Raw genomic sequence first — 24,898 nt, forward strand, 5'->3', positions numbered from 1 at the left:
ATTATGCTGCTCTTTCTGCATTTGCGAAAGAATCAATTCATTTGTTAAAATGTTCAGCTCTTCAAGCACAGTTGTGCTTCTATTGAACTTTCTCCTACTGTCAAACTTTCAAGTTATCTTAAAACCCACTCAGGAAAGATGCATATATCCATTAAATCACAGGTCAACAGTGGGTCTACGACCCCAGGTACTGCAGGGGGGGGGGGGGTCGCAAAATAATTAGTTTTTTTTGCTTTGCACATTCACATTCTCTCCGCTGTTTCACGAAGGGCGGGACTTCGCCACACACACACACACACACACACACACACGACAGAGCGGAGGAGGAGAGGGGTAAACTAACAGAAAACACACTTGTCTTTTGCCTCAGTTTTATTAAACCACATACAGTACACTTTTACATGTCCAAAGAAAAATCATATTAGGATAAAAGCACAGGTGATACAGTACACACAATGTGTCTGCTAAGTGTGTGAGAAACTTCATGCTAATATTAACACTACCAAATAATTTATTGAGAAGTTTAAAACGACCAATTTCTATATTACATTTAAAAAGTCAAAATTCAAACACAGTGATGTGCAAGTAAGTGAACTACAATGAGCCACAGCTGGAGTCCTGCTCAGATAACAGCACCATCTCAGCACGTCATCTACATGGAACAGCATTCCCAGGAGTAATACTGCAGTTAGAGTTAAAGTGTTATTGATACGGCTACTGTTAATATCACATCAGGTTTAAAGGAACGCATGCAGCTCTGTCTTTATAAGAAGAAAACTAAACTATACAAAAGTAATACACAGGATATATTTACAATGGTAACAGCATGGGGAGAGCAGTACATTCCCACTCCAGCAGAGGAGCCAGGCTGCAGTCAGAGCCCAGCCCCAGCAGATGGACTGATGCAGGGTTAGCTACCTACTGTCTACTTAACAAACACTGAAGCAGAGCATGAGGGGGTGTGTGACCAGTGCAGTGTGTGTTTCAGTCAAAGTCTCTGTTGACCAGGACCAGCGGAGCCACCAGTGTCCACACATAGAGGGCGATGCAGATCCAACTGGAGGAGATTTTCACCCACACAGACGGCCACTTGCTGGTCATGGACTCGTAGTTGGAGTCGGGACTGCAGACAGAACACATCCTTTATATTTATTTATTTATTTATTACGTCATAAAAAACGGAAAGATTAAACCTTACTGAAGCAGAAATGTGAAACACACGAGAGACAGCCGCTTATATAAAACATGATTCCATTGACACATAACTACAAAAATGTGTTCCTGTCAGTGACTGTGTTTGACCACAGGACGGCATGTCATCACGGCAGCACTGGGAGACATGTTCTTTTTCCTGTGAAGCCTACCTGTACCAGTTGGTGAGCGTCATCATGATGTAGAGTGAAGCCAGGAACAGCATGAAGTGGAAGAAAGAGTAGAGTAGGTGACGCCATCCTTCTCATTGTCCACGGCTCGGTTGCCTCCACTGCCTTCCTCAAAGCCGTCAGCCTGAGGCCCGTCCTCAATCAGAGCTGACTCATCGCTGGTCAGAGTCAGCTTGTTCACCTGGCCGTTGGACGAGTTACGAATACTGATGGCCAAACAGAGGATAAGAGAGGACATGGAGCCATCAGCTGGACATCACAGATTCTTTAAACTTAAAGATCTTTGAAGGACTTCCTCACCTGGAGTAGAGGACACACATGAGGAAAAGGATCAATCCCACAATCCCCTGGGCATCCCACCACTGAACCACATGGTCCTGACCTGCAGGGCCGGTGCTGTTCAGCCCGATAATACCCAGAAGGCTCGGGTTACACTTCCTGTCTGTGAGCCACAAGAAAAGATTTTCAGTTCATGCTCTGCAGTTGATGGGTCACTGTAAAAACAAAAGGCTCACAGAGACACAGAAACATGAGCATCATCAGTGATAAAGTCTGCTGTGTGCTCTTTGAAACATATTTTACACAGTATGGATGCTTTCCTACCAGGCTCATTGGTCATGGCAGACCAGGTCAGGTACATGGTGTAAAGGGTGACCAGGGAGGACTGCAGCAGGCCGGATCTGGGCTGTGACTCCTTCAACAGAGAACAGCAGGCATCAATCTGAGACCAACTCTACAACCACAAGCACTCAGCTTAGATCTGCTGAGTCACATGACCCGCTAACAGGAGTCTGAACAGCAGCACATTCTATATTATATTAGTTATTAATTATAGACTATCCATTCTACATGCTGTTAGCATCAGATGAGTCTTAATACTACACAACATCATTAACATTCTAAATGAAAATACTACTGAAATACAGAACGTTGTATAGCCTCAGATCTTTCCAGACATTTTAAAAAGTAAAAATGCTTGTGTTAAGCACAGTCCATAAACATGCGCTAAGTGAAAGTCCTCTAGGAAAACGTTCTTAAGTCACCTGGATGTGAGGCAGGATGGAGAGCACAGAGGAGCCGAGGCAGAGCAGCATGTTAATGCTGATGAACACTTTGTTCTCAGTGCAGCCATCAGAGTGCGTGTAGTACACGTAGAACATGACCACAGACACAAGAGACAACACGTAGTTCAGTGTGGTGACCGACAGCAGGGCTGGGAACACACAACACAACTGCATTACACATGTGACACATACATAAATAACAGAACCACTATTAAACAAGCCTTCTACCTGACAACTACATTCAGACATTCTGATTCAATCTTTTCCGTGTAGATGTCATTACTGTCATTCATTTCATTATCACAGGTTTAAATGCAAAGTCTACCTCACAACAATGAAGACATGTATTAACCTCTTACAGTGTGGGGGAATTTACCCGAAAATACCTAAAAACGACATACCCAAAGTAAATTAAAAGAATCAGAATCACTCCAAGTGCTTCTGGCACTGAGCAATAGTGGTCTGAATATACTGGATTTGAAGAAAATAAACTCAATCTGAATTGTTTTGTTGAAAAAGATGCCTGAAGATGGGTATAGAATAGAATAAGTAAATAGAATAATAAATAGAATAAGTGCTGGAAAGCACAATAAGAACATAGCATCAAGTATTACCAAGTTCAGGTTCAAATTTCAGAACAAAAACACAACATATTAGACAGGTTTAACACCAAACTGTGCAATTTGGAGAGATTATAATATTTATTAATAGAATATTATTCAAACGATAACTCTCTTATTGTTCTTGCAAAACAGTGAAGAATCACTCCAAGTGTTTCTGGTTGGAATAGTGGTCTGAATATACATTTGAAGAAAATACACTCCGCCTGAATTTTGTTGTTGAAAAAGATGCTGGTAGATGGTATAGCTGGGAGCTGGAAAACACAATAGAAACATAGCACCAAGTGTTACCAAGTTCAGGTTAAAATTTCAGAACAAAGGCACAAAAACTTAACTTATTAGACGAGTCACACCAGGCTTTTCACAAGCTGTGCATTTGGAGATATTATAATATTTATTGATAAAAAGAAGATAAATAACTGTTATAGATCCAATATTCCCTGTCAGTAGTAATGACACAAAGTAAGTGAAGTATAAACACATTTTTGATAATATATTTGTGTTTTTTATATATATATATATATATATATATATATATATATATATATATATATATATATATATATATATATATATATATATATATATATATATAATAACTACACTTATGAAAAATAAATAATATTTATTTATTGATGACGTATGTCTAAATTTTCAGCGTTTCATTGGCTACACGATACGTCAGTCAACGGGAGACTCGGCTGCTGCTGGCTCAGTCTGTAAACAAAAAAAGAGGGCTGGCACCTCCTTATGAAGTTGACACTCATTGGCTCTTGAAGGCTGTAGATAAGGCATGGAAGCTCCGATTGGCTCAAATTAAGTGTCAATCGATAGCTTAGAGGCCGGTCTCCATTTTGGAATCATGGTATCAGCGCTGCATGAACGGGAAATAAAGTTTTTACCGAGTATAAACAGAAATCACACACATCCATCAACTGATTTTAAAGATTGCAATAGCTGTTTATGGGCTTTTATCGATGTGACGATGTTGGCGATCAATATGTTTTTACTGGAATCGATCTATTGGACCTTTGGCAATGAAACAGGAGTGTTTTTTTTGGATTATCACTGATTACAGGATTATTATGAGGCTTCATAGGTGAGTTAGCTCAAAGTTATGATTTTGATTTTGAGTGTGCTTGTTTGTTTGAGGAGCTGATTGTACCTGTTGTTGTGATTCTGATCTCAAAATCTAAATAGACGGGATTCTAAGCTTTCTAATGAGGTATGGCATGGGTACCACATCCAGCATGGTGGACTGTACACAACATATGGCAAAATCCCACCCGGTAAGAGGTTAAAGAAACACAGAATACTACAACTAATTTCTGCATGATGTCATATTTCACAGTAGACAGTTCATACTTTCTTAACTGTCTCCATATCCATCACAGCTGACAAGCTGTAAACAACACTTAGCTTTTCTTGGTTGTATCCATATGTAATAACACTGTCACCATACCTGCATACCAGCAGCGAGAGTTTCCCTCCTCCATCTTCTCCACCCAGGACTCATTCCAGGAATGGGCGAAGTCAATGAGTAAAACCAGCTGGATGAGGATAAAGCAGAAGGCTCCAGCCATGCCGACATAGAACCACACTGCGGAGGACAGAGCGAGGACACATTACTACAATGTTACAGACAGAATATGATATACAGACACCTTCGTACCACCTTAAACTGAATGAAGACACAAATCTATGGATGTCTATGGATACCTGCCATACAAAGCCAGGACAGAAAGACAAAAAGAGGAACTACAGGACTGAATACTTCTTCAATGTTCTCATTATTAATAATAAAAAAGACACTTTAAGAACCCGTAAGATTTTGTCAAAAGTCTCAAAAAGACTATTCTTCATTGTTGGGAACATTTTATAGATACGTGGTTTTTGGACAGCAACAATATGTACATACTATGTGTTGTTGTCATGTGGGGCGTTATACATCAGTTATTGTTCATACCAGCCTGTAACAATCTGCCTTCGTTAGATATTTTGTGTTGTGTTTGTACTTCCTGTTTTATTTTGTTAAATAATAAAGCTGCCCCTCGAGATCCCAGCTGGCCCCCAGCTGCCTCTTGAGGCCCCAGCTGCCCAGCTGCCCCTCGAGGCCCCAGCTGTTCCCCAGCTGCCCCTCGAGGCCCCAGCTGTTCCCCAGCTGCCCCTCGAGGCCCCAGCTGTTCCCCAGCTGCCCCTCGAGGCCCTAGTCCCTGTTCCTGCTGTTGGGCCTTCTGTGACAGCCTCCAGTTCCTGCTGCTGGGCCGCGACAGCCTCCTGTTTCTGCTGCCGGGCCACATCAGTTCCCTGTTTCCGCTGTTGGGCCACAACAGCCTCCAGTTCCTGCTGCCGGGCCGTGACAGCCTCCTGTTCCCGCTGCCGGGCCGCGACAGCCCCCTGTTTCTGCTGCTGGACCGCAACAGCCCCCTATTTCCGCTGTTGGGCCGCGCCGGCCGGCCTCCCCGCCGGCCTCCTGAGCGGCTCCGCCCGCATCCTGCCTGGCCTCCGCGCCTGCCTCCTGAGCGGCTCCACCCGCATCCTGCCCAGCCTCCCCGTCAGCCTCCTGAGCGGCTCCGCCCGCATCCTGCCTGGCCTCCGCGCCTGCCTCCTGAGCGGCTCCACCCGCATCCTGCCCAGCCTCCCCGTCGGCCTCCTGAGCGGCTCCGCCCGCATCCTGCCCCGCCTCCTGCGGGCCGTAAACCCTCCTCCGACCCTGCTGCTTTTGTTTTTGTTTTTCTTCTGGTACGTCTGGGATCCGTCCCTTGAGAGGGGGGGTTCTGTAACAATCTGCCTGTTCGTTAGATGTTTTGTGTTGTGTTTGTACTTCCTGTTTTATTTTGTTAATTACCTGTTCTCTGTTGTTTCTACTTCCTGCCCTTGTGTTTTTGCCTCTCTCCCCCAGGTGTGTCTCGTCACATTCATTAGTTTCCTCCTGTGTGTTTGCCTTTCTCTCCCAGCTGTGTCTCGTTCCCTCATTTAGTGTCTGTGTATATATCCCTGTCTGTCTCAGTGTTCTTTGTGGGTTCGTTATTCATGTTACCTGCCCCGTGGTTGGTTTGTGTGTTTCAGCTGCTTTGTATTTTTGATTCAGCTTTGTTTTGTATTTCAGTTTCATTTGCTACTTTGTATTGTTGATTCAGCTTTGCTTTATTAAAGGCTCACTTTTTATTATAATACCATATGCTGAACTGCTTTTGGGTCCTCTCCTACACCACACCGTGACACAGCCTGTAAGACCTGCTATCGAAAGTGATTTACTAACACTAAGGTACAGACACTTGTATGCTACGTTGCATTGCATTTGAGAAGAAGACAGTAATGGATGAGAGCAGTTACCAGTAGTGAAGGGGCCTTCTGTGATGAAAAAAGATCCAATAGTGATGGCAGCTGCTGCAGCAAACTTAAAAAACCAAAACCTGGAAGAGAGAGGTCTGACATCAGTCATTAGTTCTTACACAGATTAGTTTGGAATTGATCATCAGAAATCAGTTCATTGGACTAATCATTCAAGTAATTTATCAATGGATGGATGGATGGATGTAATGATGGATGTATATGTGAATGGGTGGATGGATGGATGTAATGATGGATGATAGATGATGGATGTACATATGAATGGATGGATGGATGTAATGATGGATGATAGATGATGGATGTATATGTGAATGGATGGATGGATGTAATGATGGATGAACATATGAATGGGTGGATGGATGCTGACTAACCCGTTGTGCAGTGCAGCTCGGGGGTCCTGGCTGCTCTTGACTTTGATCATGAGCAGAGAGAAGAGCAGGAAGAACATGGCCATGCCGAAGCAAACGCGGTACACAGCCTTGTAGCCAACTAGCACGTCGCAGTTCACATGACCCTCCACGCCAGGAATAGACGAGCCAATCCCTCCTTCACAGAAACCTGGAATCTACAGCAGCACACAGGACACAAGTTATGATATGAACGTATATTTACGTTCCATAAATATGAAGCTAGTAGATTGTCTTTAGAAGTCTCAAACAGCTGTGAGTCAACTTGCTCATTGCTATGTTTTTTGTACTAGGGAGCCATTACAGATTCATAAATACATATTGTGTATGTCTCTATTGTAGTGTAGCTTTAAGTGAAAAACAACAGCGACAAGTGTACAGGCAGCACAGCTGTGTTTATCAGGAGCTCTGATGTTTGCTTTCATTATAAGACCCGTAACATATTAGAAGTGGATCCTAATGTGTGTGAGACAGTTCTGCATATTTTACACATACCCACCCTGAAATATTCATATTTCTACAATGAAGGTTTTGGCTTCTCAGACAAAGTTACATGAACATAGATTCATAAATGAACAGAACAAATACACCAAAAAAGCAAAGTGGAGTATGTGAGAAGTCTCAACAGAAATACAGTGAACAGTCCTTCATGTTGGTTTGTTATACTGTGTTCACACCTTCTTCAACTGGCCCTCCATGCCGGGCATCAGCATGATACAGGCCACAGCCACTCCCAGCAGCAGGAAGAAGGCATAGATGAGCCGAGTCACCGTAGAGTTGTTTCCACTGGGGCAGCAGCGACTCAGCAGACAGGGGGCGCTGCCACACAGGCAGGGGATCTACACACACACAGGCAGACAGAGATATTCAGACAGAGAGACAGGTAGACAGACAGAGAGAGACAGGCAGACAAACAGAGAGGCAGACAGAGACAGACAAACAGGCAGACAGACAGGTGTGTTGCTGTGTGCCTCCACATGTCGCAATCAGCAGACACCGGACCTGTTTACTTGCGGCAGTGTTGCAACATGTAAACGGTATTTTAACGTTACACCAGCTGCTCTGATGACGTCATCGACGGCCGCTTGTTTGTTTACATGCTGTAACGTGCCATTAACACACATTTGATTAATACATGTAGCAAATACAGCACGGCTCGGCATGTGTGTGGTTATTTAACGTTAGATTAATGTAAACGTTACGTAAATTGGTTTCCAAAAAAAGGCCGACGTCATGCAGCCCTACAATAAGCTTAATAACAATAACAGGAGGAAGCCTCCCGCAGGATGGCTGTTAGACACAGCAGAGAGTAAGGACGGATTTCTGTGTTCACAGCCGCGGCCTGTGTATTACTGCGCAGTCATGACAGCGACAACAACACATCCACAGTCTCCCCGTCACTCCACAAACCCCGGGGCTCTCACCCAGCTCGCCATGGAGCACAATCCCAGCACGGCTCCCATGATGGCCGGTGTTTGCTCTTTATCGTTAGATAGCTGCTGCTCGTATTTCCCGAAGATGGATGATGCGCTGTCTGCTGCCTTCTTCTCCTCTTCCTTCTCTTCTTCTTCTTCTTCTTCTTCTTCTTCTGATACACGGTCCTGTGTTTAGAGGCACATAAGCGTTTTGCTGCCCTCCACAGGACAACTCTCTGTCCCACAGGCTGAACATACAGATCTATTCTGTACGTTCGGTGTGGCTCCTTCCTAAACAGCTTAGTCCACTGAACCAGACCACATATCTGTACCACCTGAGTGGGCAAAACCTTACATATACTAATATGAGTAAATTAATATATGATCGACTTTCAACAGGAACAGCTTATCATGTGTATTGGAAATGTTTCCCTATTAGTGCCTTTGCATAATTTCCAAAAAGCACACAAACAGCCAATATCATATTAACAGTGATGTAGACCTAATCGTGAAACTCGGGATTACATTTAATTATTACTTTTATTATTATTTAACCAGGTAAATCCCATTGAGATTACAACATCTCTTTTCCAAGGCACCCCTGGCCAAGACATTTAAAGTTGCGATGTGTAGTTCTGAGCCACCTGCACCAGAGAAATAGAGGGCAGCATTTCACCTCTACTACTGGCTCCATACAATCTAAATGTGCAGTCCTCAGTTATACATTTTTTTTAAAAAGCATACTAATAACTGAGGGCAAGAATTTGCACATTTCTACCATAGTACTGAAACTCTGAGAGCCGGTCAAAATAATTCTGCTATTTTATAATCTTCACGTGTGCCATCGGCCTGCAGTTAATGTTACCCATCCGTGTGTTCATGTAGCACTAACCGAGTATGTACGGTCTGTGTAACGTGATGTTAGTTTCTTTATTGGACTAAATCGAAAGTGGCAGAAACTAGAAAGAACCTGCAAATATTTCTCGTCTTCACCACAGCGGCGCGACCAGGAGATCAGCCTGCCGGGGAGGAGAGAGGTCGGCCGAGCCGGCACTCTGCAGCCTCCGTCAGGCGGAGCTCCAGTCAGCAGCCAAAGGGACTTGAGCTCAGCCAGCTCCAGCCCTGCAGTCACAGCGGGCTGCTGGACCTGTGTAACGGCAGCAACAGGGAGTCTGCAGTTCACCGAGATTAGACAAGGCGAGGATGTGGGTCGTTTTCTCGTTTCTGCCACTTTGAATATAATCCAATAAACAAACTATGAAAGAGACGGAACATGGCTGTAATATTTACAAGCCAGTCAGGCAGCTGTACTTCTTCTCCCTCTGTACTGAGGCAGCCTGCAGCTACACTGACTCACTATCAACTCTAGAGGAACAAGTGGTATTACAGACTGGACGGAGCGGGGCTAGCTGTTAGCATGCTAACTTCAGTAGATATCTCTACTTAATAATTTTTATGTTATTAACTTTAATTATGGCATATTTTACACATTGCACTTTCAAAACACATACTATTTAAAACACATAAAACAAATACAAATATAGTATTCAAACAACAGACACTTGTCAAGTAGGTTGAGAATCAGCATTCCTACTCTGCCAGTTGATAAGCCATAAGCAATAGAGAAATCTATTTTACGTATTGATAACCCTTTATGTAACGTTTACAGTGTAAAAGTTGTGAAGGTTATAAACTCTGAGTCTTTGTGAGAGTATGAAAGTATGAAACATGAGAAACTCAGTAAAAAGTGTTCTGCAGTAATACAATGATTAATGATTAAAGTATAGTCAGTAGAATCAATGGTGTATAAAATGTATGAATATAGATTTAAATGTATAACCATGCTGAAATTAACCGATAAATGTAACTGTAGGAGTGATGATTAACAAATGTGTAATGTGATAGCAACAGCAGGACAGGTTGGGCAAGCCTGCGTATGCCTAATACCAAGTGCACAGACCAGTAAGAGGAGCGCTGACATTATTCTCTGACTCTAGGGCTATTCAGTTAGCAGTAGTATCAGCCCTGGAAATAGGCAGTCAGAAATGAGCCACCTTCACCACCAGCTTGTACAGTTTTGAGGAATCTATTAGGGTTATACTCTGTAGGCCTTATGCTCGATCTCCCTTTAATCGGAGAGCTGGTCCACGTATTGGATAGGGAGCTATATATTATATAACTGTATTATAATTATTGGTGCATTCATGTGTTCATATTAAAGCTGGTAAAAGTGGAGCTCATTTGAATAAAATCTTCTTTATCTTCTGGATAGCTTGTGAATTAATCTGAATCTGTAAAGTCAGATAAATGTGTTGCAGTAAAAATATTTTCAGCTCACTACTATTCCTATATAACCAAGGACCCAATGACACAAGCAAGGTGTGTCTGAGGAGTGCTGATGATGGAGACAATAGGCTACCTCAGGTTTACCTCTGGCAGTTCATAAAATGTTGTCAGGTATCACCTCTTCCACAAGTCATACAAGGTTTCCCAAACTTAGATCACACGATGGCACCTGAGCCAGCTTCATTTGCTGAATGAAGACCATGAGAGGTAGTTGAAAGCTCAGAATGTAGTGAATCTTAGATTATTTTTGATACTTTTCCCATAGGTAAAGAAGCATCTTCCATGCTCAAATACTGTCAGATTGTCCAAAGATTGTCCTGAAGCCGTGGAGGATGCTACACTGGGAGACAGGACAGTGGTGTATTTTGAAAGCATACATAGAAAACTACAGGATGTTTTGATGAGCATTGTACGCTGCTGCCAGATCATTTTGATGAGAAAGTTGAAATATAAAAGTAACTGACTGTGAATCTTGAGAAATAAAGAGAAGTTGTCATGGTAAATAGAGTGCATTTATATAGCGCTTTTCTAGTCCTGGCGACCACTCAAACCTTTTTCAACACAAGTCAGCACTCACCCATTCATACACTGGTGCCCGAGGCTGCCGTACAAGGTGCCCCCCGCTCATCAGAAGCCATAAACACTCATTGTTGAATCTGCTGGTGGACGAGCACTCTACCTCCTGATCCACAGCTCTGCTGTTTAGATGGCTCTCCCTATGGGGATCAGTAAATTGAAGTGGTCTGACACATAAACTGAACTGAAGCACACTTTATAATTGGACATAGCTCACAAAGCTGACAAAGGTGGTTTATTTTAATATAAGTAACATCATTGTAAGCACATTGTTGACAGCAACTCCAATGCACTACTGCACAAGAGGAAAATAATGAAAATAGCCCACACAGACATGATATACATTCATAAAGTGAACAACGAAGCATTACTGTAGGAACAGGAAACTAACTAACACTAATGCTAATACACCGTTACAATACATGGAACTCTGCTTTCTTCTTCCTTCTCAGCTGGTAAAATGCAGATTTGGTCAGAGCTTTAACACAAAGTGTTTGACAGACACACAGCAACACATTTGGTCACTTCTGATCACTGACTGCATTTCATTACAGACAAACCAACAATACAGAGTACTGAATAATACTTTGATCAACAGTCATCGAGAGTGCCTGACACCAAGGCTAATGGTGCTTCCTCATCACGGTTACTCCAATCTATTGCTGTACTGGGACAACTCTGAAGAAGTTAGCCCATAGTGATGTCATCAGGGCTGTTTGGGCCCAAGATAAAGGCTGCGCTTCAACAGGAGCTGTGAGGTTAGAAAGACTCTTTACAGTCCTGTAATCCCACAATTTCTTTCTTTAAACGATACTCTCAATGTTACTGTCATTTTAGCCTGACGGCCAGCGTTGGCTTGGAGAAGAGCCAGTCAGTGGCACTGTGCAGGTAAATTGATTTAAGCTGCAGCTTGTGTTTTCATCTCTTTAGCTTTTAGCCATTAGTTTAGTCAACAGAGTTGTAGTTCATGTTTCAGGTTTTTATGTCCTCAGGTTAGCACCTTCAACTTTGTATCATCAGATATTTTCTAACAAAGTTATTATCACTATGCCATTGTTAGACTATGGAGTCTTGATTCATACAGATCATTGGTTTTATGCCCTGACAACTCTCAAATTCAAGTTTCAAATTCTTCTTTACAACGATAGGCTACATGATATCCAGTGTGATAAATCCACCATGTTTTGGGGGAATATACCCCACCATATGGTTCAATTCTAACTATTTATTTAAAATGTAATAACAACAACGTATTTCTCAAGGGAACAAACTGTACACTACACTAAACAAAAAGAAGAGCCACTAGATGGCAGAAGGGTATTTTACTACAACAGCTTGAGTTTCTTCACATGCCTCCAGATCCTGAACTGTAGTTTTTCTGTCAAAGACACGTTCAGTTTACATACTTGACACACGTGACTTCAGGGAAGCAGGCGGATTGTCCTGGTCTGATGTTTCTCCGTTCTCTCCGACTCCATCAGTGGCCGTGGCGTCTCCATAAGTACAGCTGCAGGCTACAGGTAAGCTTTATTCTTCCATTGTATTAGGTCTCGGCCTGTTCGTTAGATGTTTTGTGTTGCGTTTGTACTTCCTGTTCCAACCATCCATCCATCGTCTACCGCTTATCCGGGATCGGGTCGCGGGGGCAGCAGCTCCAGTAAGGAACCCCAATCTTCCCTTCTCCGGGCCACATCCTCCAGCTCCGACTGGGGGATCCTGAGGCGTTCCCAGGCCAGTGAGGAGATATAATCTCTCCACCGAGTCCTGGGTCTTCCCCGGGGTCTCCTCCCAGCTGGACCTGCCTGGAACACCTCCCTAGGGAGGCGCCCAGGTGGCATCCTTACTAGATGCCCGAACCACCTCAACTGGCTCCTTTCAACGTAAAGGAGCAGCGGCTCTACTCCGAGTCTCTCACGGATGGTGGAGCTTCTCACCCTATCTCTAAGGGAGACGCCAGCCACCCGTCTGAGAAAACCCATTTCGGCCGCTTGTACCCGTGATCTCGTTCTTTCGGTCATGACCCAGCCTTCATGACCATAGGTGAGGGTAGGAACGAAGATCGACCGGTATATTGAGAGCTTTGCCTTCTGGCTCAGCTCTCTTTTCGTCACAACGGTGCGGTAAAGTGACTGTAATACCGCCCCCGCTGCTCCGATTCTCCGGCCAATCTCTCGCTCCATTGTCCCCTCACTCGCGAACAAGACCCCGAGGTACTTGAACTCCTTCACTTGGGGTAATAGCTCATTCCCTACCCGGAGTAGGCAATCCACCGGTTTCCTGCTGAGAGCCATGGCCTCAGATTTGGAGGTGCTGATCCTCATCCCAACCGCTGCACACTCGGCTGCGAACCGATCCAGTGACTGTTGAAGGTCACAGACCGATGATGCCATAAGGACCACATCATCTGCAAAGAGCAGCGATGAGATCCTCAGGTCACCGAACTGCAACCCCTCTCCTCCACGACTACGCCTCGATATCCTATCCATGAAAATCACGAACAGGATTGGTGATAAAGCGCAGCCCTGGCGGAGGCCAACATTCACGGGAAACGAGTCCGACTTACTGCCGAGTATACGGACACAACTCTCGCTTTGGGCATACAGGGATTGGATGGCCCTCAAAAGTGACCCCCTCACCCCATACTCCCGCAGCACCTCCCACAGTATCACCCGGGGGACCCGGTCATACGCCTTCTCCAGATCCACAAAACACATGTAGACCGGATGGGCGTACTCCCAGGCCCCCTCCAGGATCCTTGCGAGAGTAAAGAGTTGGTCTGTTGTTCCACGACCAGGACGGAATCCAAATTGTTCCTCTTCAATCAGAGGTTCGACTACCGGCCGAACCCTCCTTTCCAGTACCTTGGAGTAGACTTTACCAGGGAGGCTGAGAAGTGTGATACCCCTGTAGTTGGCACACACTCTCTGGTCCCCCTTTTTAAATAGGGGAACCACCACCCCGGTCTGCCAACCCCTAGGCACTGTCCCAGACTTCCACGCAATGTTGACGAGGCGTGTCAACCAAGACAGCCCCTCAACACCCAAAGCCTTCAGCATTTCTGGACGGATCTCATCAACCCCTGCAGCTTTGCCACTGTGGGGTTGTTTGACTACCTCAGTGACTTCCATCAGGGAAATTGACGATGATCCCCCATCAGCTTCCAGCTCTGCCTCAACCATAGAGGGCGTGTTAGTCGGATTCAGGAGTTCCTCAAAGTGCTCCTTCCACCGGCCGATAACCTTCTCAGTTGAAGTCAGCAGGGTTCCACCCTTGCTGTACACAGCTTGGATGGTTCCTCGCTTCCCCCTCCTGAGGTGCCGGATGGTTTTCCAGAAGCACCTTGGTGCCGACCGAAAGTCCTTCTCCATAGCTTCTCCGAACTTCTCCCACACCCGCTGCTTTGCCTCTGACACGGCAGAAGCTGCCGCCCTTCTAGTCCTTCGATACCCTGCAACTGTTTCCGGAGTCCTACCGGATAACATGACCCGGAAGGACTCCTTCTTCAGTCGGACGGCTTCCCTGACCACCGGGGTCCACCACGGTGTTCGAGGGTTACCGCCCCTTGAGGCACCTAAGACCTTGAGACCACAAGGAAGTAGAGAGAGACTCTCTCTCTCTACTTCCTGTTTTATTTTGTTAATTACCTGTTCTCTGTTGTTTCTACTTCCTACCCTCAGGTGTTCCCAATCTGTTCGTTAGTGTGCTCACCTGTGTCTCGTTCCCTCTCACTTCTTGGTGTGTATATAGAGTCTGTTTTGTTTGTCTCTCATTGCCAGTTCGTCTTCGTACTTCGATGTCAAGAGTTCCAGCATTAGTCCCGTCTTCCCGTTTCCTTTTTCCCAAGCGTTTGATTCCCCGGCTTCCTCGACCTTGTTTCCGTGACTCGATTCTGCCCTTGCCTGATCCTTGTCTGCTGTGCTGTTACGCTGAGTATCTGCCCGTGTACCAAACCTGTTTCCGTGACCCGACTCTGCTCCTGGATTACCCCTTGATACTTTGTATGTTCAACTGTCTATGCGTGTACCATAGCAACTGCAAAGTTTTCAGTAAAGACTATTTCCATTCAACATTTATCTGCCTCTGTGTCGTGCAATTGAGTCCCACCTCCCTTCTGTCTTGTAGTGATGGGTCATGCGCACAAGCATCGGCTCTGAGAGCCGGCTCTTTGTAGTGAATCAGAAGAGCCGGCTCGCATCGAGTGAGAGCCGGCTCCCAGTTTTTTGCCCATTCGCTGCTTAGGTTTCACTTTCAGTGCTCAGTCCCAGCTCTGGTTATGACAGAGGTCTGTTATGATTGGCCAGCATGGCGACCAGCATGCGGCATTCACGTGAGAATTAAGGATGTGTAAACAGAGAGGGGGCGGGGCAGACACACCACTTGACTCCACTGCAAGTGAAGAGAGAGACAGAGCGGTGAGGACTGAGGAGTGTGTGTGCGTCTTGCATTGTCGTGTAGTTTAACTATGAGTGACACTAGAAAGCGAAGCAGCATCTGGCTGCAGTTTAAAGATATTGGGAACAACAAAGCAGAGGACCTTCACTGCAAAACGAAGGTCACTATAAGAGCAGGTTCCACCACAAACCTGCATAGACATATCAGAACTGTCCATCCTACAGTGCAGTTAGAGGAGAGAGGGCAAGCCAGCTCACCATCTACTGATCCTGGTGTGTCTCATACCAGAATCAAATCAAATCAAATTTATTTGTATAGCCCAATATCACAAATTATACATTTGTCTCAGTGTGCTTTACAGACTGTACAGGTTACAACATCCTCTGTCCTTAGACCCTCGCATCGCACAAGGAAAAACTTCCTAAAAGAAACCCCAAAATTAAAGGGGGAAAAAATGGAAGAAACCTCAGGGAGAGCAACTGAGGAGGGATCCCTCTCCCAGGACAGAACAACAACTGCTGTAACGTCTACTGCCATCCCCATGCGTGCAAGTATAACCTCTCCTACTGCAACTCAAAGCAAAATAAGTCAGTTTTTACCTAAACTGATGACCCCAGCCAAACAGCACAATATTGATGATGAGTTGGCTAAAATGGTAGCTTCTGATTTTCAACCCTTTTCCATTGTGGAGGACAAAGGAATGAAAAACTTTGTCAAAGCCCTAAATCCCACATACACTCTACCCAGTAGAAAAACACTTTCCCAAACAATGATCCCAAACTATATGACACAAAACGTGCATTATGGCAAGAAAGGGTGAAAAAAGCTCCATCAGTTTGCCTGACAACTGACTGCTGGACCTCCAGAACAACCTGCTCTTTCATGTCTGTCACTTGCCACTTTATTGAAGATTACAAGATGACATCTTGCCTTCTGGACTGCTTCGAGTTCACCGACAGACACACTGCAGAAAACTTGGCAGAGGAGCTACTAAGAGTGGCAAGTAGAGGACAAAGTGGTGTGCTGTGTGAGTGATAATGCTGCAAACATCACCAAAGCCATAAAAATTTTGAAGTGGACCCATCACCCATGTCTGGCGCATACACTAAACCTGGTGGTTAGAGATGCTCTGAAGGTGATCAAAACAACTGTGGATAAGGTGAAGGCTGTTGTGGAGTTTTTCCACAAAAGCACAGTGGTTTTGTCACAGAATTAGGCAATTATAAGGTCTCTCATAAAAACACTGAAAGCAAAAGGGTTTTCAACACATAAACCATGATTTTTTTTCAAAGTTAAGGTAAAATATAGGCTACAAAAGATCCTAAATAAAGAGCCGTTCGGGAGTCGAAAGAGCCGGCTCTTCTTTGGGAGCCGAGTCAAAAGAGCCGGCTCTCAGAAAAGAGCCGAACTTCCCATCACTACTGTCTTGATCGTACCGTTACACATTGTCTATGGGAATTTTACTTCCAGAGCCAGGATTGCCCAAAATAGCTCCTCCCACTCACCAACTCTATGAAGACGCTATCAAGTCGCATTATGGGAAGTGTAGGATTTAGTGTTTTACTAGGGACTAAAAGTCTATATATCTAACCTTCTTCTGCTTCTTTAATTTAGACATTTCTTTCTGTCTCTTCAGAGTCTCCCAACTTCATGGAAGTGTAGTAATAAACCACTTGAATAACCCTTTAAAATCAACCTCACTTCACACTGGAAACCAATAGAGATACTATAACAGGAGTTATGGTGTCTTCGTTAGGCACCTGCTAAAATCCTAGCTGCTCTATTCTGACAGACCTGAAGCTGTGATTAGTGGGAGACATGGTTTACCTTCTCCTAGTCTGAAGGATCACATCTAACAAACCTGTTTTAAAACATACAGCAGGATTCAAATAACCCTGAGGTCATGAATCCAAATACACCAAATGCAAGACTCCACCCCACCACCTGAGCAGACCCCTCATTTTTATTATTTAGATTTTTCATCCATTAATTTATTTTCTGTAAATTACATATCTCTTGAACTAAATTCCGTTTGGAAGCCTTCCTCACACTGGAGGGTAAACACTGAATGCTTTTGGTGTAAAAGTCGTCAAACTTACATTTGTAAATATCCATCATGTGAAAAATTAACATTCAGGAACAGATGCATATTTACATCAAATCAAATTTATTTGTATAGCCCAATATCACAAATTATACATTTGTCTCTGTGCTTTACAGACTGTATAGGTTACGACACCCTCTGTCCTTAGACCCTCGCATCGCACAAGGAAAAACTTCCTAAAAGAAACCCCACAATTAAAGGGGGAAAAATGGAAGTAACCTTAGGGAGCGCAACTGAGGAGGGATCCCTCTCCCAGGACGGACAGACGTGCAATAGATGTCGTATGTACAGGATAAACAACATAGTACAAATACAACATTTGACAGAAAATGATGTTGTACATACCAGCACAGCGTTATGTGATACAAATTGGGTCAATTAATTAAATGAAATGTGGGAAGACTTTGATCCCCCACTGCTACAGTATGTAAGTATTCACTAACTCCAGTATCACTCACTAAGCTTGTCATCCACTTCGAGCTTTGAGATTTATAAACTTATACATTTATAAAGTTTGGATTCCAATCAGATAATAAACAATAAGAAATGAAATAAATAAATACAACTTGAACATACACACGTCTGAAGCATTCTTGACAGATATAAAAAGAAAGCAGATTGAATACAGTAAAATTACATTACCATGTATTTACATGAATGATCAGTCTACTCAGTCTTTGAACACAGTGAACTCAAAACTTTCACATGAATGTGTCTTAACTCGGTCTGTCCCCAATACAGGCCATAAAATGAAAACCTGACCTACCTGGTGATCCCCCAGCTGCCCAGCTCAGCCTGCACTATCCTCTGTATACAAACTGTAGGCAGAACCTGGAGGCTGCAGCTGACTCACTGACCGCCCAGGCTGACGGACTAAAATTCTTCCAGATCTCAGGCGACACGTACAGGAAGCTCGTCCCCCACCTCAGGGCCCAGGCTGGTGTAGGTGACAGAGGGCTCCAGGACTGCGGCACTGAGCGGAGGCTGCTCGCAGGCCGGCTGGCCACCTGTGTTCCTAAATTGCTTGTAGACTCGTGGGTCCTGGGCCACATAGGTAGACGAGGTGGAGTACAGGACCAGGCCCAAGATGATGATAAAGAAAGACAAAAGATAGAGGCCCGAGAACTGCAACACAGAGACACACTGACTGCTTTATGCCGGTTCCTATTCTGCATATAAATCAGTGTGTAAGGAGCAACATGGAGAAATGATGTCTGTCTCTGATGCTACTAAACAGTTTGACTAAATGCTTCGTGGCAGTTTGATATTACCTTGTAGTGGAAGAGGAAGAGGCCGCAGAAGAAGCTGTACAGGTCGGCTGTGAGCAGAGACAGATTGACGGAGGTGGCACTTGTTCTCTTTATCACCACCGGCATGAAGCTGTACAGGCCGAACATGAAGGCACTGAAACCAACGTACAGAAGACCTGCAACACACATTTGCATCACTTTTTAAACACTTGGATTACTAGTTAAATACATTTTGTTGGTTTTACTTATGTGTATGAAGCCAAGATGTGTGTGTAATGTCACCTATCTGCCAGTCCCAGGGAACCTTCAGCAGCTCCTTGTGCTCCATGATGGCCCTGCAACAGAGCATGCAAGCACGCACGCACGCACGCACACACACGCACACGCACACGCACACACTAACTGCATGGTCTCTACTGGGAAAGCTGACCACCTCGACTAAACCAGAATTATTATTCGTCTAGTGTCTGTTTACATCCATGTCTGTCCACAATGTCATCACTTCATTATTTCATCCAGTCAGACATGTGTGTGAAAGTTATGTTCAAAAACGTATTTTGTATGGTCACAGTCACCTTTGACCACCAAAACCTAATAAATTCATCCTCGAGTCAAAGTGGATGCTTGTGTTAAATTTGATAAAGTCCCTCTAGGTATCACATTCACAAAAATGGGACGGACAGACAACCAGAAAACATATTATTGCGTTGTTTTTACTTTTAGTATGTACCGTTGCATGCAATTTGCATACAATTGAGACTGCGGATACAGAAGAACATACTGATATTTTTGTCATACTGTATTTGACATAATAAATAGTATGGTAGTCTTGGTACTGGAATGCCCAGAATGCCTCACAGAGGTATAAAGGTGAAGATGTGATGTTTGTACTAAAGCAAAGGTTCTCCCAAAACATTAGTAAAGTAAAGTACCTCAACATTGTACTTAAGTACTGTTAGCTACTTTCCAGCACTGCCGAGCTGCCATGAGGTACAGTCTCTTCTCACCACACAAACTCACAGCTGGATGCCACTGAAGAAGGATCCAAAGAGTCCCATCATGCCGAGGAACTCCACACGACTCGTGTTTTTCACGATGAACTCCTCGCAGACGTTGGAGATCCCGTACAGTGTTGCTCCTCCCAAAACCAAAAGGTCCCCAAACAGCTTCTGCTCTCCTGGTGGATGAGAGGGCACAAAGTAGAAAGGACAGAAATGTGAGCAAGACTGCTCCGAACAAGAGATTTACTGTAAATCCAACACACTGCTAGAGCCACGTGTTCCTGCACCCTGATACAGAGGTCACGTCCAGGTCAGGAAAGAACCAAAGAACACCTGGAGACCAGCTGACTGCAACCATGCGATCATGTTTAATGTTGTGTCCTTTCAGTGTGTGTGTGTGTGTGTGTGTGTGTGTGTGTGTGTGTGTGTGTGTGTGTGTGTGTGTGTGTTTCTCTCACCGAGGCCTTGCTGCCGGCCTAGTAACATGTCAGCTCCCACCATACAGCCGACCCCCAGCAGACACAGTCCTGTCCCGGCAAAGTGCACAGCCTTGTACCTCACCAGGAGGAAGAACCAGGACAGCAGCAGGACCACCGGGATGACGAAACAGTCCAACAGCTGAGAGGAAGGACGGAGACACACATGATGAGTTCTTTAATTACTTAAAGTAAACAACAGGTGTCCCCTGCATCACATATAAGGCAAATGAATCTGTGTAGCAGAGGCTGAGGTATCCTGACTTTCATGGGTCAGGCTCCCAAAACAATGGAGCCTATATTTCCCATGATGCAACTCAATTGACACAGACTCACTCACCTGTACACTGGAGAGTGTAGTGTGTTGGTAAGCTTTAAGCACCATATAATTGGCCTCGATGTCTATCAAACCCAGAATCATGTATTTCCACCAGCGCTGCTTCAGAATGGCCAGTAGGTTCCCTTCCCCTGGTGACACAGAGAGAGGTAAATATATAATATATGTGGTAAATATACATCACAGAACAGAGCTGACACACCACATACAGCTGATCCTGGTTTGTCTTGCAGTACGTAAAGTCACTGCTTTGGCCCAGAATCATCACATCCTGAGAAAGCAACAAAGAGTGAGTCTCTGCAGCGGGGGGTGAAGAGGCCCCAGAGCCGTCTGCCCCCCTCCTTCATGTGGCAGGAGCTTTTCATAACGTTTAACTGCCAGGGCAGATCTTAGCTTCAGACCACCGAGTCTCTCACAGATGGCTGAGCTTCTCAACCTATCTCTAAGGGAGACGCCAGCCACCCGTCTCAGAAAACCCATTTTGGCCGCTTGTACCCGTGATCTCGTTCTTTCGGTCATGACCCAGCCTTCATGACCATAGGTGAGGGTAGGAACGAAGATCGCCCGTTAGATCGAGAGCTTTGCCTTCTGGCTCAGCTCTCTTTTCGTCACAATGGTGTGATAAGGCGACTGCTGTACCAACCCCGCTGCTCCGATTCTCCGGCCAATCTCTCACTCCATTGTCCTCTCACTCTCGAACAAGACCCCATGGTACTTGAACTCCTTCACTTGGGGTAATGGCTCATTCCCTACCCGGAGTAGCTAATCCACCGGTTTCCTGCTGAGAGCCATGGCCTCAGATTTCGAGGTGCTGATCCTCATCCCAACCGCTTCACACTCTGCTGCGAACCGATCCAGTGACTGTTGAAGGTCACAGACCGATGGTGACATCATGACCACATCATCTGCAAAGAGCAGCGATGAGATTCTCAGGCCACCGAACTACAACCCCTCTCCTCCACAACTACGCCTCGATATCCTGTTCATGAATATCACAAACATAATTGGTGAAAAAGTGCAGCCCTGGCGGAGGCCAACATTCACTGGGAACGAGTCCGACTTACTGCCGAGTATCCGGACACAACTCTCGCTTTCGGCGTACAGGGATTGGATGGCCTTCAGAAGTGACCTCCGCCACCCCATACTCCCGCAGCAGTTCTAGCTATGGAGCTTCTCCAAACATCTCCCACACCCGCTGCTTTGCTTCTGCCACAGAAGAGGCTGCCGCCCTTTGAGCCCATCAGTACCCTGCAACTGTTTCAACTGCTCTGGTACCACGTACACTTATGAGCATCCTTATGTTTGAACATGGTGTTCATTATGGCCATTCAATGACTAGCACAGAAGTCCAACAACAAACGAACGTTCAGGGAGGTCGTTCCCAATGACGCTTCTCCAGTTCATTCAAGGTCTCCAAGAAGGCCGAATACTCCAAACTGCTGTTTGGTGCATGGTCACAGACAACAGTCAGAGTTACCCCCCCCCGTCCTATTAATAATAATAATGATAATAATAGTAGTAATAATAATAATGATAATAACAACAACAACAACGACAACGACGATGATAACTACAATAATGCAAACAATTATAATGAGAATAATAATAATGACAATAATAATGCGGGGGGAAATAATAATAATAACAATAATAATAATAATAACAATAATAATAATAATAATAATGGTCCAGTGCACATGGCTTGTGATTTTATAATACTGTACAAATGAGAGCTAGAGAGAAATGTCATATATCTATATATATGTTCTCTGTTTGAAACAGATATGCTATATGTGTAATCAGAGCAGCAGTTTGTGTGTACCTTGCCTGACTGCCAGAGTGGTGGTGTAGACCAGAAACAGCAGGATGTAGTTGAGAAAGCTCTGGAAGAGCGGTGTGTTAGCATGGAAGTCATCAGCCAGGTACTTGCTGGTCAGGCTGATGGCACAGATTAACAAGGACAGGACCTGACCCAGAGCCAGGCTCACCAACAGCTCCCTGCACAGGACACGTGGACATCATGATCACATCAGCAGATATCTCTGTCAGTCATGTGGAAAATGTTTTGTGTTGAACACATCATGCTTGAGATCAAAGATAAACCTGCAACTTGACCACTTGGGGGCAGCGGAAAGTACATGAACATATCACAATCTTCTAAATTGATATGATAGTTATATGCAGCAGTTACAGAGCAACGTTATGAAGATATATGAAAGATGACATAGTTGAGTGGTCACTTTATGAGGCACACCTTACTTGTGCTGATAGGAGCCCTCTTTGCCTCCAGTACAGCCCGACTTCTTAGTGCCGTGAATTTAACTACTTGATGGAAACATTGCTTTGTCATGTCATGTCTGTACATGTTAACATGACCTCATGCAGTGTCTGCAGATGTGTCCGTTGCCTTCATGCTGCTAACTTCCCCTTCCACCTCAGCCCAAAGCTGCTCCGGTGCCTGTGGAGGCCACAGGAGGTCACAGGTTTGATGAGCCTGTGTCCTCCACTTCGAGGTTCCACGAGGTCAGGTGAGTGTTTAGAGATGCTTCTCTGTATAAAACTGTTATGATGTCCTATTTGAGTTAGTGCAGACAGAGAGATCAGCTCAAAGCAGCCAGTCTGACATCAAACAGTGGGATATTGTAACTGATTTTACATCATGTCTGCGTGCCACACCATTAGATATTTGCATTAACAGGATGTAGCAATGAAGTGAAAAAGGGATTTATTTTTATTGTCCTCGATATGGATATTAGTAGCCTCAAAACGGCAGCATCAGTTAGGCTTTATTAAAGGGCAGCTCATTGCAAACATGAATTTTGGGCCTGATTACTGAAATGACACTAAGAACTCATCAGGCAGGAGGCCTTTACAGCAGCAGATAGTGAGGTTAGTTATGACTGGAACTCTTGATTTGGACAAATCTGACCAACATGAGTTTATGACTGACAGGTCCCAGTGTCATTCTAACTCTTTGTGTGCGTCCACTGATGTGCTGTTGTATCCTATTCACTTGCCTTACACGTCTCATTCTTTGCTTGTTTGTGAGCCTGTTTTGTTCCATCTGCCTGCTTCTAATAAATGATGTATTACAGCAACGTCCCTCTGTGTCTCAGTACAGATTGATGAAGGCAGCATGGCCGCATGCAGGCACCGAATCCGCTCACCGTGCAGGAATGCCACACACACACAAACACACACACACGCACGCGCTCACACACACAAAGTGATGTTTGTGCGGAGGGCATATGCTGTGTGTTGCAACAAGCCTCTCCCAGCAGCAGCGGCGGAAGCAACATATGACAGGTTGAAGATGTTACAGGTTATGTGTGAAACAAAGGTGTCTGCAGTGAGGAGCCGCTGCACAGTGTGGAGTGAATGCAAAGCGCTGCTCGCCTCGCCCCGGATCATCCTCTTACCTGCATAACTGTGTCCTGATCCGCTGATAAAGACTCGGCGCCGAAGTGCCCGTACCTCTGGGGACGCTCTCCACAGTGGAGACGACAGACATCATCCTTCCACAGGCCGAGCCGAGATCAGTGCATTGCGCTCGGTGGAGGACCGGAGGAGGACCGGGGAGCAGGTTTACCTCAGCGGACTCCGTGTGGCCAGCAGAAGTGCAGCTCAGAGGGAACACAAAGCTGTGTGTAGTAAGGATGCTGATAATGTGGAACTGACCTGCTGCTGCAGGGACGGTGATGAAAAACTACGGGATTCCGAGCCAGGAGACATGGAGAAGCTCATTTTACCACAAGGTGGCGTCCTCTCACCCAGACAGCCTCATGGGAGGAAGACGCAATAAATCAGATTGTCTTTGCATCCTTGCAGCAATACATCCACAATAACTATTTCCAAAAGATGTCACCACAAGTGATTTAAAACATGTTGTGGTTCATTCTATGAAATAGGGCCAGAGCCTGGACAGATTCCTCCTCGAGTTCCTGTGTCCATCTACAGCAGTCAAAACACAGAGAGCTCTTCAGCCTAAATACTGTATACTTTACGTTATTACCATGTTTAGAATGACTATGTAGTAAACTAAGGACTTACCCTCTGCTTTAAATATTATCAGCATATTTCATGGTGAGCAGATATGTTCACTCTGGTATCACATCTCAGACTATTTACCTGGAGGGATTTCTAGAGGACAGTAGATGTCCACCGTTTTACCAGA

The 24,898-nt window shown here is 44.9% G+C and overlaps 2 protein-coding genes across 2 annotated transcripts; both read right to left on the reverse strand.

Annotated features, from left to right (window-relative positions):
• Positions 1 to 354: 354 nt before the first annotated feature.
• Positions 355 to 8,423, reverse strand: LOC115003603 (serine incorporator 1-like). Its single transcript, XM_029425462.1, is given in 11 exon segments — positions 355 to 1,123; positions 1,365 to 1,437; positions 1,440 to 1,588; positions 1,683 to 1,824; positions 1,986 to 2,076; positions 2,426 to 2,595; positions 4,529 to 4,666; positions 6,403 to 6,482; positions 6,792 to 6,985; positions 7,505 to 7,666; positions 8,252 to 8,423. Coding segments are annotated over 11 exon segments (1,377 nt in total). The 5' UTR covers positions 8,291 to 8,423; the 3' UTR covers positions 355 to 984.
• Positions 8,424 to 17,876: 9,453 nt separating this feature from the next.
• Positions 17,877 to 24,238, reverse strand: slc35f1 (solute carrier family 35 member F1). Its single transcript, XM_029425273.1, has 8 exons — positions 24,144 to 24,238; positions 22,547 to 22,722; positions 20,728 to 20,855; positions 20,370 to 20,529; positions 19,931 to 20,087; positions 19,193 to 19,245; positions 18,932 to 19,086; positions 17,877 to 18,785 (listed from the first exon to the last, which is right to left on the reverse strand). The coding sequence occupies exons 1-8, from the start codon at positions 24,236 to 24,238 to the stop codon at positions 18,552 to 18,554; spliced, it is 1,158 nt and encodes a 385-aa protein (XP_029281133.1). The 3' UTR covers positions 17,877 to 18,551.
• Positions 24,239 to 24,898: the final 660 nt, after the last annotated feature.

Source organism: Cottoperca gobio, chromosome 24, assembly GCF_900634415.1.
Source record: "Cottoperca gobio chromosome 24, fCotGob3.1, whole genome shotgun sequence".
Classification (NCBI taxonomy): domain Eukaryota; kingdom Metazoa; phylum Chordata; class Actinopteri; order Perciformes; family Bovichtidae; genus Cottoperca; species Cottoperca gobio.

Excerpts from the sequence above, each read along its gene's own strand:
- slc35f1 (XM_029425273.1), bottom strand. The coding sequence starts at position 24,238 with ATGATGTCTGTCGTCTCCACTGTGGAGAGCGTCCCCAGAGGTACGGGC. Across the intron at positions 20,088-20,369 it reads AGGCCGGCAGCAAGGCCTCG|GAGAGCAGAAGCTGTTTGGG; the intron begins GTGAGAGAAACA and ends CTCATCCACCAG. Across the intron at positions 18,786-18,931 it reads TCTTCCTCTTCCACTACAAG|TTCTCGGGCCTCTATCTTTT; the intron begins GTAATATCAAAC and ends TCTGTGTTGCAG.